General features: G+C 38.3%; 1 protein-coding gene across 2 annotated transcripts; it reads left to right on the top strand.

Moving 5' to 3' along the window:
- Nucleotides 1-932: 932 nt before the first annotated feature.
- CD7 (CD7 molecule) lies at nt 933-7307 on the top strand. Of its 2 annotated transcripts, none has more exons than XM_081935467.1 (4): nt 933-1009; nt 4012-4353; nt 6255-6367; nt 7175-7307. In XM_081935467.1, the coding sequence occupies exons 1-4, from the start codon at nt 946-948 to the stop codon at nt 7292-7294; spliced, it is 639 nt and encodes a 212-aa protein (XP_081791593.1). In that variant the 5' UTR covers nt 933-945; the 3' UTR covers nt 7295-7307. The 2 variants fall into 2 exon arrangements, with proteins under 2 accessions (XP_081791593.1, XP_081791594.1); XM_081935468.1 differs by lacking the exon at nt 7175-7307 and adding an exon at nt 6911-7029.
- Nucleotides 7308-18593: the final 11286 nt, after the last annotated feature.

Here is an 18593-nt window from a genome sequence, read left to right as displayed (position 1 = left end):
AGGTATATGCAAAAATACAATTGTAAAGAAAAATAATAATTGGATTAGATAAAGGAAATACTTGAATTATGAGAAACTTAAACAGACAGCTTGGCAAAAAATGAGAAACTTAAGATATGAAATTCAATCATCTTTAGCATGTATCTTCCTCCAGAAAAAAATGTTGGGTAGCATGAATTTACACAGTAATTTAGTTTATGAGTGAATATGAGTCATCCATTTTATGCCTGCCAAAATTGTCTGGCTACTATTTCTTTTCTGTTTTTTTCCTACAGTGTATAGTTCAGAAATGTGTCTGTGTCTATTTACATTTTTTTTTCCTGTATTGTATGTAACATCACTTATCCTGGAGATAAATGTTTTGATGGATATCCTAAAACAGGTGTTTTAAAGATCTAAGGTTCATTTGATGAAGTCTATATGCCAGTTATGAATAACAGTGTATTCCTATCCTTGTCTACATAGGAATAAACCTAAATAAACATTCAAGTTCCAAACATTTAAGGTAAACGACCTCTTCTTAAAAAAGATGGAGAATTCAGAAAGATCACCAAGAAACAAATAAATGAATAAATATTGTTTTTATTTTAGTAATCCTTCAACCTATTTTAAAAAATACTTCGATACTTAATCCGTACGTTTCTGTAGAATAAAGTGGAAGCAAACTTTGCTTATGAGGGACTAGTATGAAGATTTTTGTGATAGTTAATATTTTGTTAAAAGAAGAACTAAGGCTGAATACATGTCTTTGTACTTTCTCAGAAATGTGTTTTTATGTGTGGGTTGTTAGTCACCGTTTTAGATTTGACAGTATATACGGTTATGATTTACACTCAATCAAGTACTCATTGGATTGAAAATCACATGATCACCTAAGTGGGAAGTTAATTTTTGTTGTGGGTAAAGAGTAGCTGCTTTCAGGAAGAGAAAAACAGCTGTTGCAAAATGCTCTGGACCCTTTCTGCATATTTTCTAGTGCTGCTTTCTCCTGGAAATGCAGAACCAAAAGGTAGAAGATATCCAAAAGTTGTTTTACTGATTTTAACCCTCACTGACAATTATTGATGTAGGATAAGATTGTTTATTTGTATGGATCTTTATTTTACTTATGATATAAAGAGAGACACTGTTTTGGCTGATTGCTGGAGAAGAAATCAGGTATGGGTTTGGCCTATTGGTAAAAATTAACATTTTCTTTTGATGAATATTGAGAATGTTTATATATGATTTATTTCAAAACCTATATGCTTTCCTTAGCATGACTTATAGAAGGCTGCTCGCTCTCTCTCTCTCTCTCTCTCTCTTTTTTTTTTCTTGCAGTATGTATACGTAAATAACAAAAAAAAATCCAGTCTAGCAACTGAGTTTCATATGTTATTTCAAGAGATTCTATTTCATCTGGCCGATAACCAGGTGTTAAGGATTATTTTTGTTTTACAGCTGTGTTGGTACCCCATCTCTGTCTCTTTCTTTCTTTTCTTGCAGGATGTGTAAATAATAATAAAAAAAAAAAAAACCCAGACTAGCAACTGGGTTTTATATGTTTTTTTAAGAGATTCCATTTCATCTGGTTGATAACCAGATGTTAAGGATTATTTTTGTTTTATAGCTGTCTTGGTACCCCATAGCCATCACGGCATCTGTACAGTCTTGGCAATGTTCATGTACAGTAAAATAGATAACTTTAGTGTGTAAAAGCACACAATGTTTGACAAAGCATGTCTGAGTGTGGGATACAAAGTAGTATATTCAGGTTTGGTTGAGAAATGTCTGTGAATGTTACTAGAAATTAACTTCTACATATAAATTCTAAATAGTTGTATTGTTAAAATGTGAGAACCTCCCTTTCCAAATATATTTAAAAATAATGGAGACAATTATGCTATTAATTTTCATGGTGTCCTAAGAATTTTTTATTTCCAGAATGGCACTGAAATTCCTTTTTTGGATACAGATAAATTTCTGCCAAATTACTATGAGTAGTTATGGGTGGTAGAGAGTGTGCCTTTCATGTATTATTAAATTGTGTCATGAACTTGCCTTGCATTTTTATTACTTCATGTTTCAACTTTGTTATTGGTTTTGGAAAGCAAATAATACTAACTTTCTCAGATGTCAAAATAGGAGGTTCCAAGGAGAAAAATTGAGATATTATGCACACCTTATACCTGTCAGTAACTCCTTAAATAAGCCATAGCCAACTTTTGCAGGCAATCCCAGGGGAAAATGTGTTTCATGGTGACTTATGCTCTGAGTCACCTTCTCTCCTGCAAATACGGATTTCTGCACAGCTCTGGTCCTTTGCTGAAGCATGTAAGGAATCAGAGGAATTTGATACTGATAGTCAAACATTGGGGAGCTACAGTTCTTTCTGTCAGAATTTCTGCTCTATTATAATTCCAGCAGAAAATACTTTTAAGCATTGGTAAAATGTGTCTTAAAAATATAAAAGTTATATTTTGAGATCTTTGGAATGCTAAAGATTAACTGCTTAAAGTTATATTGATGTCCTCACAGGTTCAAAGGTTCACAAGTTAAAATGGCTTTTATGTCATTTTAAAAACCAATACAGGTAGTCCTTGACGTACGACCACAATTGAGCCCAAAATTTATGTTGCTAAGTGAAAAATTTGTTAAGCGAGTTTTGCTCCCTTTTACAACTTTTTTTGCCACATTTATTAAGTGAATCACTACAGTTGTTAAATTAGTAACTCAGATGCTAAGTGAATCTGGTTTTCCCTTTTTGCAAAAGTTGATCACATAATCCCAGACACTGTAACCGTCATAAATGTGAGTCATTTGTCAAGCATCCACATGTAAATCATTTGACCATGGGGATGCTGCAATAGCCATAAGGGTGACAAATGGTCATAAGTCACATATTTCAGTGCTGAAATGGTTCATGGTCAAATGGTCACTAAGCAAATTGTTGTAAGTCGAGGACTATCTGTACAATGCTATTGGTTGAATGCCAGGAATATAAGCTTGTCTTGCAAAAGGAGGTGGTAATTTGTTAAGCTTGACTATCATTGGAGTAGGAAGATTTTAGGAGATCCCCAAGACCTCTTAGAACTGTTCAGCTACTTAGATGTACGGGAGTAGAAAAGAACCTGGACATTGAGAAGGAAAAAAAAACATTCAAATGCTTAAGTGACAACATTTAGTATAAGTGAAGCTGAAGCATGCTCCAACAAATGAATGCTCCTTGAAAGTGATAGCCACTGCTTTAAAAGCAGCTCCGCAATTCATATCTATTTTTTTTCCTTTGCAAATTAGAACACAGAAGCTCTCAATCTGTGATGTAGAGCCAATAATAAAAAGCTAAATGACAGAAAATGGCAAATTAAAATGAGCTTGTTTATTGTGTTTGCCACCTTTCAGAAGAATGTATAGCAGGTGATATACATCAGGAAATACAAACAGGGCAGTGTTGGTATACAACCGGTACATCCCGGTATGGGCATACCGGTGCCTGCTGGGAGCACCTGGTACCATCCCTATACGGTGCTCCGTAGGGCCCACCTGCTCTCCTTACTGCTATTTGAGCCGATCAGAGTTTCGTGCACAGTGTACGGCGCCTGTGTGACACTCCGCCGAACAGCTGGAGAGTCGGTGGTAAGTACGCATGCGTGCTGTATGCGTGTGCTGCGCACATTCACATGGTGGATGCTGGGCCCCGTTGCGGTGTACCAGTTGCAATGGGATCCAGAACCCACCACTGAAACAGAGGTACATAACAGGGTTATAAGCCAGGCTGTTTCTAGTGTGAAGGACTAACTTGAACTTGCATTGCAAGTGCTAAATGTCTAGAAATAATTTGGGTTTCTCCTCAGTATCAATACTGAAATACAACTGAAAGGATCCTATAAGGAGGCTTCATCTTCAGAGTTTTGTATTTTTAAATAGACTTGGAATAGGAACTTACACGCACTATAACACTTAAGATCAATATGGCAAGGGTATAAATAATATTCACCCTCACCTTCACTCAGGAGATCTTTTTCTTTCCAGCTAACATGGTCAGTCAAGAATTGATGGTTCTTATTGCTGAAGAAGGGCAATCTGTCAATCTCACGTGCCAGTTTATGTATGGGATTGAAGGTCTGTATCTGAAGCAAACCTATGGAGACGTCCCGGAGGTGCTTTATGTTACCCAACATGGCAAAATCAAGACAGAAGTTCCTGCATATGAAAATCGCACTGAGTATTTTGAGATGAACAACACGGCCACAATCACACTGAAGCACCTGAATAAAAATGACAGCAATGTATATATGTGTATGGCAAACTTGACCACAGACTCTGGGTTTAAGCAGAAGAATAGCACAGTGAATATTTTTTTGGCAGTAAAAGGTAAGAGTGGACAAAAAGGTCACGTGGTTAGCAGTTTGATTTTTCAATTACAAATCATTGACCATTTTTCCCAATTTGGTAGTATCTAGACATCTTGAACTCTATTTAATCATGTTGTCTTAAAAGTCTGAGGAATGTAAATATGGAGAGTTTGGATACAAATTAAGGAGATATCTTTTTTTTTAAGTAATAAACCTAATGTCAATGGAGTTGGGGAAAGTGGCAACTTGTTCCCTTTCCCTTCCAGACTTCAGCTTCTTCATATTTGGTTCCAGACTAATGCAAAATGTGTTTATTCGAGTCAAGTACCTACAAAGCGAAAGTATAGTAGAGCATATAAAATACATTGTTCTGAGATGGATGAGAAACAAATAATATACCCTGAACAAACATGTAAATAAAATATACATATGGTGTATACGTATTTGTATATAAGGTGCTTTAAAAGTACATATTTGAGAAAGTACATAAATGAGAAACTTAATAATGGAATGGACTGAATTTTAAACTGGAAAAACCTAGTCTCTTAAATAATTGAACCTAGAGACCAGAAGATTCGATTCAGGCCTTGATTCGGTTATTCAGATAACTGCTTAATTTACCTCTTTTTTGTTTGGAAACTTTCTAATTCAGCTTGAAGCCTACACCGCAATCTTAATTTAGAAATTGATCATCTTTGAAAATCAACATATTGATTGATTGATTCGTTTATTTATAAAGTTGATACATTGCTTCAGTCTAACTGGACTTAAGGAGTTTACAGAATATATAAGGAATATATAAGGAAATCACTCTGCATAAACACAGAGGTGGGTTGTTCCCGGTTCAGCCAGTAGTGGTCATTCGGCCTGGGTCACAGAACCGGCAGTGACCCAGTCTGGCCATGCCCACAAACTGGTTCCCCGGTCTCTTCTGCCATTGCCGGCATGTTTCTGTGCATGCACAGAACAATTAACAGTCAATTGCGCATGCGCAAACAACACACGGTGTGTGCATGCATGAGCGAAGCTGCAGTGAATCAATACCAATTGGTACAGGAACCCACCTCTCTCTCTCCCTCCCTCCCTCTCTATCTCCCTCCCTCCCTCTCTCTCCCTCTTTCCCTCCCTCCCTTTCTCTCTCCCTCCTTCACTCCCCCCCTCTCTCTCACACACACACATACACCATATAATTGTATGCCCATGCATACAATAAACTTTTAAAATAATTAAATATAAATCTCTGAGATGTTGCATATTAATAATTTAAGTTTAATAAAATGTGGGTGCTGAAGTCCACAGAACAAAGGGATGTTCAGTGATGGAGGGCTAGGGTCCATTAAAGCAGCCTTCTTAAAGTACTTTCTTCAAGGTTCCAGGTGGATTGGCAAGGACAAATGCCAGGCGTTTCAGTTAATATGATTAGAAGAAAATATAGGTAGCCTCCCCAATTTATAACAGTTCATTTAGTGACTGTTCAAAGTTATAATGGCACTGGGGAAAAAATGACTTTATGACAGTTTTTCACACTTTCGACCGTTCCAACATCCCTCTAGTCACATGATCAAAATTCAGACACTTGGCAACTGACTCATATTTATGGCAGCTGCAGTGCCCCCCCAGGATCATGCAATCCCCCTTTGCGAACTTCTGACAAGTAAACTCAATGGGGAAGCCAGATTCATTTAACAACCATGCCACTAACTTAATAACTGCTGTGAATCACATAACACTTGTTAAGAGAAAGGTTGTAAAATGGGGCAAAACTCACTTAACAAATGTTTCATTAAGCAACAGACATTTTGAGCTCACTTGTGATCTTCAGTTGAGAACTACCTATATATTATTCCTTCGCATTTGGAGGCTAAGAAAGCAGGTATAAAGCACTATGGTAAACCTCATGTCCCATTTTCTTCACTATAGCACCTTCAAAGAAGAATTTTGAATCTCCCTGGATGCTGTATATTTTTATTTCTGTGTTAATGCTCTTGTTTTTTGTGTTTGGATCATGTGTCATCTATCATGCAGCTGTACCGGTACGTATGGCTAATTACGAGGTATTGTATTAACTAAGTTCCATCAATTTCCATTCTTTCCTTCATAAAAATTATGTAGCTCAGTCAAGAAATGTCCAAAATAATTTCAAATAACTTCTTTCCTGCATAATTGTAGTATAGCAAGGAATATTTATAACACATTTTTTTTTCTAATTTAAATGTCTGCAGGTTTCTTTATTCCAATTATTCTATACCAATGTATAACCCTAATCATATAAGAGTGAGTTGAAAAGAAAAACTTTGTGATACAATACAACATTAATTTTTGCTGACAGGTAGTTGTCATTGTTATCTTGAAAATGTCCAGCTATGTCCTTCTTCCTATAATGGCTGATGCAGAAATTATTCAAGTATAATATTTAGTGAAATGAAAACCTGTAGCATTACAAGCCTATTTTACAGTTCCCACATATTGATTTTTTTTTATTTTACACTATAATTTACATATTGCAATTATCATTTTAAAAAAAATTGTTAAGAATTGTTGGATTTATTTTTTGTTTATGTTATACGGTTCAACAGATCTACACCAGAGGTGGGTTGCTGCCGGATCAGTCGAACTGGTAGTAGCGGCAGTAGGAGGCTCCACCCACCAGCCCAGACGCTTCTGTGCATGCGCAGAAACGTTGTGCACCACTCCCCACCCCACCCCCCGAACTGGTAGTGCAAAAAATGGCAATCCACCTCTGATCTACACATAGCATAAGGAACTGTTCAGTAATTTGGAAATATTAAAAAACAAATCCCTTAGGGTTAATGCCTCTTATTTGTTGTCTTTTTAAATAGATCAAGAAATGCTTCCAAAACGACAAGGTAACGAAAAGGCAAAATTTTATCTATGAAGACATGACTTATAGCCTGAGGTGCAGGAACACAGAGGCTCAAAACTATCAATATGCTATGTAATATTGAATGCTGAATAATAAAATATTGTTGAAATTCCAACAAATTCGTAATTATTTCATTATTTCTGATCCATTATTTTTTTTAAAAAAGTGATCAAAAAGTGTAAACTTTAAACACCAGTTTACATCTAATGTGTGAAGAATTTAAAATTTGAACTTGAAACACATAGCTTGACAAATAATGAGAAACCTAAGACAGGAAATTCAGTAAACTTTAGCATTTATTTTGTCTCAGAAAAAATGTTGGTTGGCATGAATTTACACAGCAATATAGCTTATATGGGTCTATTTGAGTTACCCATTTTTTGTCCGCCATAATTGTCTCTCTACCATTTCTTTTCCATTTTTCTCTACGGTGCATAGTTGAGAAATATGATTGTGTCACTGGCAGGAGGTATGGAGAAATGCTATTTGTTTTGCTGATATCTTGCATTTGTGCACATCCATATACCTGGCATACTCTACTGAAGAGACTAACATTTAATTCTTAGGAATCCTATCAGCTTGGGCACATTTCTCTTTCCATCTACTTACCCATATTTCTTGAACTATCTGCAATGGAAGGTAAATGTACAGATGATAATCTATGCAATAAGATGTTTCAATACACCCTGCGGTAGGATGATTGATGACTCCTCTTTGAATATTGATCTGGCAGTGATTGACCGATGCATATCAATCTTATGGGATGCCATACTTCATTTTCCAGGCAGGTGAAATGTGCTGCACATATAGTACATGGTGTTCATACACTCATGTTCTACAAATATTACTGATGAATTGTTCCCTGCTGTTGGTTTTAATTCTTGTTTGTTTATTTATTTATTTATTTATTTATTTTATTAAATTTATAGACCGCCCCCTCTCCCCGAAGGGACTCGGGGCAGTGTACAGACACCAGATTAAAACCTAGTATAAAATAGATACACTTAAAAACCAATTAAACAGTAGAGCTGTACACGGTAATAAAAGTTAAAAATCAGCTTAAAACAACCCCAAAAATTTAAAAGTACAGAATTGAGGGACTAGATCGGGATTAGGCCAGGCCCGCTAAACTAAACAGGTGGGTCTTGAGCATCTTACGGAAGGAGCGGAGATCAGTGGTTGTTCTGATGTCACGGGGGAGGTCATTCCAGAGGGTCGGGCCCATCACAGAGAAGGCTGTTGTTATTATTAATTATTGTTAGTCATCTTTCTTTGTTGGGTGTTTTAAATTGATTTTGTTGTATTGTGCATCACTTTGAGTTGTTGTGATGAATGAGATAGTTTATAAAACAAGCTAACAACAAAATAAAGGTCACATATAATGAAGCACATGGAATGATTGTTGTTTTAAACACTAAAATACATGAATGTAGGTGAATATATATGTCCCAGGATAATGTTGCAGGATCCAATTTGGGTCAGTCACTAGAACCAGAAGTTTTGTCTTTCTGAGCTTTCAGACCAGAGGTGGGTTCCTACCGGTTCAAACCAGTTTGGCCGAGTAGGTAGTAACTCGGCTGGTAACTCACCCCCAAACTGGTTCTATTGGCAGCACCATGGGCACCGCCATTTTATTTTACCTACTGCGCTGCTCGCATAGCACGCATCAAGTGCATGCGTGCGCCCAAAGCACGTCCCTGAGTGAACCGGCAGCAGAAGAAGCCGGAACCCAGCCCTGTTTCAGACTCATGCTGGAATCCATCCTCAGGGAACCTCTCTGTGACATAGAGACATTTCCTGAGGATGGAGTCCAACATGAATCTGAAAAAGATGTATTGGAAGACAAAACCTCTGGTCCCAGTGATCAACCCAGATTAGATCCTGTGGTAAAATACATCTCAACTGAAGAACTGATATCATCTGAGTATGAGGTCAAAGAAATTTGAAGCAGGATATATAGTGGCATGGATACATATTCCATGCTGCCCTGAAAGCAACCCTAGAATCATAGAGCTGGAAGGGACCTTAGAAAGCTTCTAGTCCAAACCCTTGCTCAAGGTAGGAGCCTTACACCATCCCAGTCAAATGGTTCAGTCTATTTTTGAAAACCTCCAGTGATAAGGTTCCATCAGAAAAATAAGCTATATGTAACCACTCTAGGAAGAGCGAGACCACTATTTATGATTTGTAAAGGATGGAGAGTACAGAGGTGCAAGATATTTTGACATTGAAGCATTCTGACCTTAAACCAGCTCTTCTAAGTGTTCTAGGCGTGGAAAAAAATGTGGCAATGCCATTCTGAATGTTTTGACTGTTCTAAGTAGAGTGACTGTTTTTGTGGGGGTAGTGAATGCTTTCTTTTTTTAAAAAAATAAAAACACTTTTTCCAGTTTTGCTAGTATAGCGATTCCAATTAGTCATGTCTTTACTGCTACTATTTTGACTAGATGTAAATAAAGGAGCAGAATTTAGGCAGGAGAGAAGCAATTGAGAACCTGACTACATAAGAAAATTGCTCAAAGTTGTATGTCTGCCAAACTTCTTGGTAATTTATTGCTGACTTTAAAACAAATAAACAAACACAGAAAATGCCTATGGCAGAGGTGTGAAACTTGATTTCATTGAGGGCCACATCAAGGTTGTGTTTGACCTTGGAGGGCCGGGGGGCATGGCTGGCGTGAGCATGCCAGCTCAACATCACTTGTGTCAGGGAGCCCCGTGGTGGCCCGAACATTCTGCCAGCAAAAATAGGCTCCTGAGTTCCATTTTCAGCTGCAACGTCCTCCTGCAACCCTCTGTCAGTAAAAACAGAGCTCAGGAGGGCCGCCTGTGCAGCCCTCCTGAGCTCTATTTTTGCAGGCAGAGGCACTGTGGGCTGGTCCTTTGCTGTTTGCAGGGCAGCCCCATGGGCCAGTTCTAAGTACCCTGCAGGCTGGATCCAGGCCCCGGGCCTTGAGTTTGACACCCTTGCCCTGTGCCATAGAGAGTCAAAGTCCATAAGATGGGTAGTGGAGTGCATGCATCTTATGGGATGCTGTACTTTATTTTCCTGCCAGATCAAATGTGCTGCATATATGCATGGTGTTCATACACTCATGTTTACAAATGTAAAGATTTTGATTTATTAAACTTTTTGTACTTTGCATCTGTGTGACCTTTGTGCACAGGCTTGCATTCATTCTGAGCTTTGGAACATATTCAACACGCAAAAAAATGTATAGTGGCTTGAGGTGGTTTGCCTGTTTCAGCTCATGTGCAGTCCTTATGTTTTCAGGTCATAATATTAATATGACTCATGCAATTTAGAAACTTGCGCTTGGTGAATTAATGAGATTGATTAAGTTTCTCTCCGTCCTTAATTTGTTGGATAAGCACAAGAAAGGTGCATTTTAATGCTTTTAAAAAGTTTTTAAAATAATCACCAGCCAAGTAATTTGCAGATAGGCTGGTAAGCAACATTTGGCATAGACTTAACTAATCTTGTGGTGCTGTGGTGAAAAACAAGAGAGAAACAACTGTTGAAAGCTTTTCAAGTTTTGTTCTGCTGGAACCTTGCCAATATTGTTCTGAGCTTGAGACAAAACACATTTTCATTTTGTACGCAACCCAATGGAGATACAAAGAACACTTTCCTTTCTATTACTCACAATTCCAAAAGTTTGAGGCTCTTCACGCACACTAGGAAGAGGATACACAAAGTCACTTGATTCAAACATTCCCAATCCTGGTGGTTGTATATTATATCTAGGATCAAGAATAATTATCTGTCTCAATGCTGGTTATTAGGAAATGTAAGTGGAAGCTTGCTGTTTGCATCCAGGTTCTGTTTGTGACTTTGCTTTGGAAGTCTTAACACCCGAGTAAATGAACTTTGGGTTTGATTTAGTGGGATCTTCATGTTCTTGTGAGCTCCAAAATAGCTGTAAATTGCATGGACTGGAAACACAGATAGCAAACAAGCAAAAATCCTGAAAGGGAAGCAGGTAGTGTATAACCTGAAAACAACAGGCCTGAACAGAATAGGACTTCCTGGGTTCAGGGCCACCAAAGATGACCACAGAGCCCACTTTCTTATTTCAGTGTTTAATCAGGAAATGTGATGATGGAACCAAGTACCGTGTGGCTGAGATATTTATAAAGATATTTTCAAAATTACTATTTGGGCTGGTTGAGGCTAATAATAGATGATACCTGACCATAGAAACATACTTCAAAAGTCTAGGCAACTGCATCTTCTCAGGCTGGAATTGTGCATAGCAATAATGTGGTGCAAACTCAAAAACACAAATCATGTATGTTCTAAACATGCTGCCCAAAGTGACAATGGGTAATTCTTCATTGTCTGAACTTCCATATATCTGCTTGTGGATGTAAGAATATAACATAACCTTAAGAACTTTTTTTCAAAAGCAAGATGAATGTATCATAAACTAAACTGAATTGAACTGAACTGAACTGAACTAAACTAAACTAAACTAAACTAAACTAAAAACACCAAACTAAAAACAGTTAATTAAATTGACATAACAGATTATTAAGGATTCTTGATTTAACTTTCAGTCCAGGACTGATAATTGGAGAACAAGGGTATACGGCTAATGTAGAGCAAAATTGATAAGTCAAAATTGTATTATTTAAGGATCCCATTTGTTACCACATCGTCCTTTTTTGAGAAGCCCAAAAGAAGAAAAATGATTTCTGATTAAAAAACATTTTAAGTCTAGTCAATCTGAAAATGCTAGGCTTTCTTATGCATGATACTGAATCAAAGATACAAAGTTACACTAAAGTAGCTTTAAAAATAAATGTTATTGATAAGAAACCACCAAAATTAACTAGCATAGATGAAAAAAAAGATTAGGAATCAATGAGTATGATTGGAACAAAGGGTAGACCAATCTAAAATTAAGATTGAGATTCAAGGAAAATATTTTTAGGGAATTGGGGAGGACCTTGAACGTACCCAAAATAAAATTAAAAATAAGCAATTGCACTTTTGATTTTTTTTTTAAATTGAATGTGGAAGCCTAGGTGCATTGGATTTCCTTTTGGAATCCTGAAATATTTCAGCCCATCTTGGAATGGGTTAAAAGTCTGTGTTTTTCTCACCAGGATAATGCTGAAAACAAACTCTTCCATAAGAAATATCTATGTGCTTAGGTATTTAACTACTTTTCTTCAATAGATTGAAGATATGTCTGTTATCTAATTTTCAAAAATCTTTGCGTTCTGATAATAAGAAGATATAGCAATATATGGTCTACAGTTAATGATAAGCTTAAAATTTAATTGAGTGTATGTCACTATTAATATATAACTATTAATAATTGTCTGTACTGTTCTTTCTTTTTAGTGGGATTTCTTTTCTTCAATAGATAGATAGATGATAGATAGATAGATGATAGATGATAGATAGATAGATGATAGATGATAGACAGATATTTGTAGATATATATTTATAGATAGATATGTTTGTGTATACAGAGAGAGGGGGGAGGGAGGGAGGGGGGGAGGAATGGAGGGAGGGAGGGAGAAAATGAATATACACACACAAGTCAGCTGTGTACATGTGTTGGATTCTAAAGGGGCTGCTGGAGCATCGCTTGCCAAAGGGCCTACTACTGTCATTGAATGCATGAAGGCCATATGCAAATGTTATGCTCTTCAGCAACATCAGTAAGGGCTTCATTTTTTCTCACAATGGCATCCAATTAGATGCCCTCTGTTTCCCACCACCCAAATCTGTGAAATAAAACAGACAAGCCAAGGTGAGGACAATATGACAGGTGGCTGTAAATCTAGTCTGAGTTTCAACTGGCAACAATCTTGTGGTGTTTTATTCAAAGCCACATTTTCTTCCTCCTATATTTCCAGAAGCTTTAACGGCTATGTGAAAGACAGCAGTTCAAAGGGAATCTCTCTCTCTGTGGTTGTTTGATATCTCAGAAGAAAGTTCTGACCCCAAGAAGGCACCTCTAATTGTACCTAGAAAGGTGGGGGGGGGGGCAATGTGCAACTGTTTTTGCCAACTGAATGGTAGGGAAGGTTTTTTTTTTTTTTTACCAGAATTACATTGGGGGGGGGGAATTTCAGCATATGCAGTTCATTCTGTCATGACTGAGAAGGGCGTTGTCCTAAATCACGCTAAATCATGTTGATTTGACTGGACCAACAGTGAACCAACTCTCTGAGATCTTACAGGATTGGCAAAAAATATGGGAGGCAGACATTCCCTCAAACAACCAAGCCAAACTACCATCCAATGTTGTTGTTAGTTGCAAAGTCCTGTCTGACCAGTGGTGGGTTTCAAATTTTTTTAGAACCTATTCTGTAGGTGCGGCCTGTTTTGTGGGAGTGGCTTGGTGATCATGTGACTGGGTGGGCATGGTTTGGCAGTAATGTGACTGGGTGGGCGCATCAAGCTTAAAAAATGTGGTGAAATTCACTTAACAATGCTCTTGCTTAACAACCAAAATTTTGAGCTCAATTGTGGTCATAAGTTCTCTTTCTCGTCTTTCTTTCTTTCTTTCCTTCTTTCTTTCCTTCTTTCCTTTTGTCTCTCTCTCTCTCCTTCTTTCTTTCTTTCTCTTTCATCTCTCTCTCCCACTTTCTTTTTCTTTCTTTTTTCTTTTTCCTTTCATTTTCCTTTCATTTTTTTTCTTTCTTTCTTTCTCTTTTCTTCTTTCTCTTTCTTTCTTTCTCTCTTTCTCTTTCTATCTTTGTCTCTCTCTTTTTTCTTTCTCTCACTCTCCCTCCCTCCTTCCTTTCTTCCTTCCTTTCTTTCTTGTGTGTATCTCCCTTCCTTCCTTCCTTTCTCTTTCTCTCTTACTTTCTCTCTTTCCCTCCCTCCCCATCTCATTGGAAACCAGTCAGCTGTCAAAGAGAAGGGAGCATGTGTCACATGGGCTTCTCCCAACAGCTGAATTTTCCCCTCCTGTTCCTTCTTTGGCTGTTGGAAAAAGCCCACGCATTGCACGCTGCCTTCTCTTTGACAGCCACCTGGTTTCCAATGGGAGTGGAAGAAATCCATGCATTTTTCCTCCCTCTCTAACACATGGATTTCTTCCCCTCCCCCCGATTGGAAACCAGGCAGCTGTCAAAGAGAAGGGAGCACATGCCATGTGGGCTTCTCCCACAGCCAAATCCTCTGCTCCGGCAAAGGAAATGGGTGGGGGGGGAAGAAACCTGGTGCGGACAGGCAGGCCGAGCGAATGAGCGGTGACTGGTGGGCAGGGGAAACAAGTGGGAGGCAGGCCAGGGGAGGGAGCATTCCTGTATGGGGCCTCTGGAGGACCCAGTATGCAAATGCATGCTGGATTTCTGGATCTGGTGTGCGTGTACCATACCATACCGCCTGAAACCCACCTTTGTGTCCAACCCATCGCAACCCCATGGACAATGTTCTTCCAGGCCTTCCTGTCCTCTACCATCCTCTGGAGTCCATTTAAGCTCACTGCTTCAGTGACTCCATCCAGCCACCTCATTCTCTGTCGTCCCTTTCTTCTTTTGCCCTTAATCTTTCCCAGCATTAGGCTCTCCTAATAAGAAGGAAGAGTCCTTCCTTCTCATTAGGAACCATCCAATAAGATAATTTAATCAAATTCATGGCCAATGGTAAAAGAACCCCAGGATCAGGGCCCCCAAACACCCACTGCCATTCAGTCTTGTTAGGGTTGATTTTCAACTTATTCCTCTTATCCAAATCTTTGGCTTCAACAGGATAACTGGATGAAATGTATAATTGATTATTATTAATATACTGACAATACCTGACCCCAGTCTACTGATGACCTAACCCAATGGCCCCATGTAGATGTTAAATAGGAGTGAGAGCCATAAGTTTTTTTTTTTAAACGAAGTTTTATTGGTTTTTTTAGGAAATAAAAAAGGAAAGGGGTAATGGAAAGGTTACAAATTTTGGCAGTTGCAATGTGCGGCAGGTGTCCCCTCCCTCCATACTCATAGTATACATTTACAGAAAATTCAATACTAAATAACAATATATAGTCAGCATGTAAATTCAGTTAATAATTTCAATCAATTTGTATCAAGCAAATTTTCTTACTCATTTTTGTGATCTGAGTTTTCTCGGTATTGCCCCTTCTTCCCCCGGCAGCAGAGCTCCGGCCCCTCCCGTGTCCTGCGTGTCTGTTGTAGGATCATCTGGTTTATCTAGGAGTACTCTATTTTTTTCCATAAAGGCCTGCGCCTCTATGGGTGTATTAATTAAGTTTTTTGATGTTCATGTTGAAACATCTTGATATTTTTCCTTCTACCAACTGCAACTGGTCACAGAAAAAGGAAAAGAAGGACTGTACTTCTTGCCCCCACTCCCAGCAGTTAGTTCAAATGGCTATCAGGACTGAGGGCAGTAAAAATTCCTTTAGATATCAAGGACTGCAAGGTTGATTGAGCCTTCTCCATCCTAACTCCACCCAGGAGCTCCAGAAATGTGATCGAAATGTGCCTCCATATTATGCCTAGCCCAAATCTCAATTGAAAAGATTTCCTCCCCCCCCCCAAAAAAAAATTGTTAATTTAACAAACATGGGGATTTTGAGGAAAAAATGTAATTAGAAAATTATTATTTGCTATTAAAACAAGGTTACAAATCTTCCTGCTTCTAAACATATGTCTACAGGAAGTCCAGAACTGATAAGAAATTAATAAAAGCAAGAAAGAAGGAAGAAGACTATCTCTGTAGGGAGGAAATTTTTATTCATGTTAATGAAATAATTAAGTCAGACAGAACAGTTTTAACAAGTGGGCTGAAGATACACATCAATTACAGAACTTCAAAATATGTAATAAATAAGATTTTACTCCTTTATTATCAAATGTGGCATAATTAATACCAAAATAGGGGTTAATAATAAATACTGCGAAAGAGACTTTAGCCTTATAATTAACAGTTAATCAACCGTTCCCTATATATTCATTTAATAGATTATTATTCTTACATCTATCTATTATTAAATGTAGCACACATGCTTAAATCTTGGTATATTAAATATATTTTTCATTCTCAAATACTTTTTAATTTGCATTAATGACTTGATTAAATTTAAACAGCATATACACCAGAGAATTAATTTTTTGTATGCAAATCCTTGGGTTTGGTTAATCCTTTATCTAAGGACTGTCACTGTATTATATCCTGCGGCTTTCAAATGTTAGTTCATATACAACAGAGGTCCCAGAAACTACCAACTATCTCCATGGGAGTCTTTATTGCTGCTTTGGTCTCTGCTGTTAGATGATTCCGCTGAATTTACCATCTTAGCACTGGAACTGGTTCTAATGTGGCTTAACATCATAACGTTCATGCTTTCTAGTCCTGGATCTTGCCACAACTCTTGTTGGTTTATCTGGCCCTGTGCCACATCTTGGCCTTTGGGTACATCTGGACCACTCCAGCTCGAACCTTTCCTTTTCTGTTTGATGCTTTCTTGAACCTGTTGGTGATGTGGGAGAGAATATAAGGCACACTTCCTGGATCTCTTAAGCTGCCTTCTGCTGCTGCCACCTGCTTCAGGCCTTCCAAGACCTTTCATTTCATCCCTTGTTGATTTTGCTGCTTCTCCTTCAGAGCCTTTTCTCTCCCCCCCCCCCCACTGTTCTGCTGAATTTTGCTGCCTCGGTCTTCAGTTAGGGTAGCTGTGGATGTGGTTGCTGTTTGCTAGTATGGCTGCTGTTGATGCTGGCTGGCTAGGGTTGCACTATGATCTCTTCTGAGGCTCTTCTCTTATCCTTGTATGGGTTACTTTGCCTTCTAAAGTGGCAATTAATTTCATGTCCCTCATTCATTTGTTGCCTTGGTGGTGGAAGGTGTGGTGGTTTGAATGCAGCATTGCAGGCTAATTCTGCTGACTGGCAGAGTTTGATTGTCACCAACTCAAGGTTGACTCAGCCTTCCATCCTCCCAAGATGGGTAAAATGAGGACCCATTTTTTTGAGGGCAATAGGCTGATTCTGTAAACTGCTTACAGAGGGCTGTAAAGCACAATGAAGTGGTATATAAATCTATTCTATTGCCTTCCTCCAACACTGTTGTAAGCATTTTTTTCTGATGCTTATAATCCTTTGGAAGTTCTCTATAAACAAGCTGACAACTAGGATCTGCTTGCAGAGAGAATCCACACAGGTATGATCCAATTCTATTCACACATTTATAATCTGTCTCTAAAAACAACAGAAATGGATCAAGACTCACTAGAGTTTGGCCTTGAGTCCCTTCTGAAGGAAACAGAATCCTATGGTAACTCATAGCATAAATGGGAAGTCTCAACATCTCCTGAGCCAAAGCCTGAAGTCTCAACATCTCCTGAGGTTTCTGGTGCTAGGGATCACTTTTAATTCTTGCTGAGACATCAATATTAGCTCCGGAACTCCATCTCATTTTTCCAGGATTGTAGAAACAGTAGTAGAGGTGGATATTTAGTGAGAGTTTGGCACTGGATGAGTTTAAAGGGATGGCACTAGACACATCTGGTTTAACAGCTGGTATTTAGGTGAGAGCCTGAGAAGGGAACAAAGAGAAGTAAATTATCTTCTATTGAAGGCACCTTAAGTGAAAATGAATTCATCTACTGCTGTGACAATCTGACACATAATTATAGTAAAAGAAAGCAAGTTAGTGGCAGTCAAAGAAGCTTGTAATAGGGCTTGAAGAAAATGTGCAGGATTAGAACAGAGTAGCAGAGAGAGAACAAAGATTTATTGGACTAACAAAGAAAGTACTATTTAATAATATAGTCACCTAATGATTGTTGAAAGCCTTAAATATAATTGCATTTATATTGGCACAACTCAGTTGAGTGACTTTAGACAATAGTATAATTCATAATGGGGATCTTGCCTACAACAGGAGTTTAAAGAGAAAGTGATCAATGAATGGAAACACTAAACAATGGCAATCAAAACCATAACCACTGCTCCTGGAAAGAAACAGTGTTCAAAGTCTTGCTGAAAACAATGATCCTTGCATCTTCAAAGATGAGGAGAGGAAAAAAACCAAGAAAGACACACTATTGAATTGGAGACAGGATGTTGAAATATTAAATGATTACTGCAATGCTCTCTACATGGGGCTCCCCTTGAGATGCACCCGAAGGCTCCAGCTGGTTCAGAATGCAGCCGCGCGGGCTATTATGGGGAGTACTAGGTACTCCCATGTAACACCGTTCCTGCGCGAGCTGCACTGGCTGCCTGTGGCTTTTCGGGTGCGTTTCAAGGTGCTGATTGTCATCTTTAAAGCGCTCCATGGCTCGGGACCTAGTTACCTGCGGGATCGCATTCTACCCCACACATCCCTGCGACCAATCCGCTCTCACAGAGAGGGACTCCTCCGGGTACCTTCCGCTAAGCAGTGTGGG

The sequence above is a fragment of the Natrix helvetica genome (assembly GCF_964273705.1).
Source record: "Natrix helvetica genome assembly, chromosome: 1".
In the NCBI taxonomy this organism is placed as follows: Eukaryota; Metazoa; Chordata; class Lepidosauria; order Squamata; family Natricidae; genus Natrix; species Natrix helvetica.
The sequence above is the reverse complement of the archived record's forward strand: the minus strand, read 5'-3'. Positions and strand labels throughout refer to the sequence as shown.

Excerpts from the sequence above, each read along its gene's own strand:
- CD7 (XM_081935467.1), top strand. The coding sequence starts at position 946 with ATGCTCTGGACCCTTTCTGCATATTTTCTAGTGCTGCTTTCTCCTGGA. Across the intron at positions 4,354-6,254 it reads TATTTTTTTGGCAGTAAAAG|CACCTTCAAAGAAGAATTTT; the intron begins GTAAGAGTGGAC and ends TCTTCACTATAG. Across the intron at positions 6,368-7,174 it reads TCTATCATGCAGCTGTACCG|ATCAAGAAATGCTTCCAAAA; the intron begins GTACGTATGGCT and ends CTTTTTAAATAG.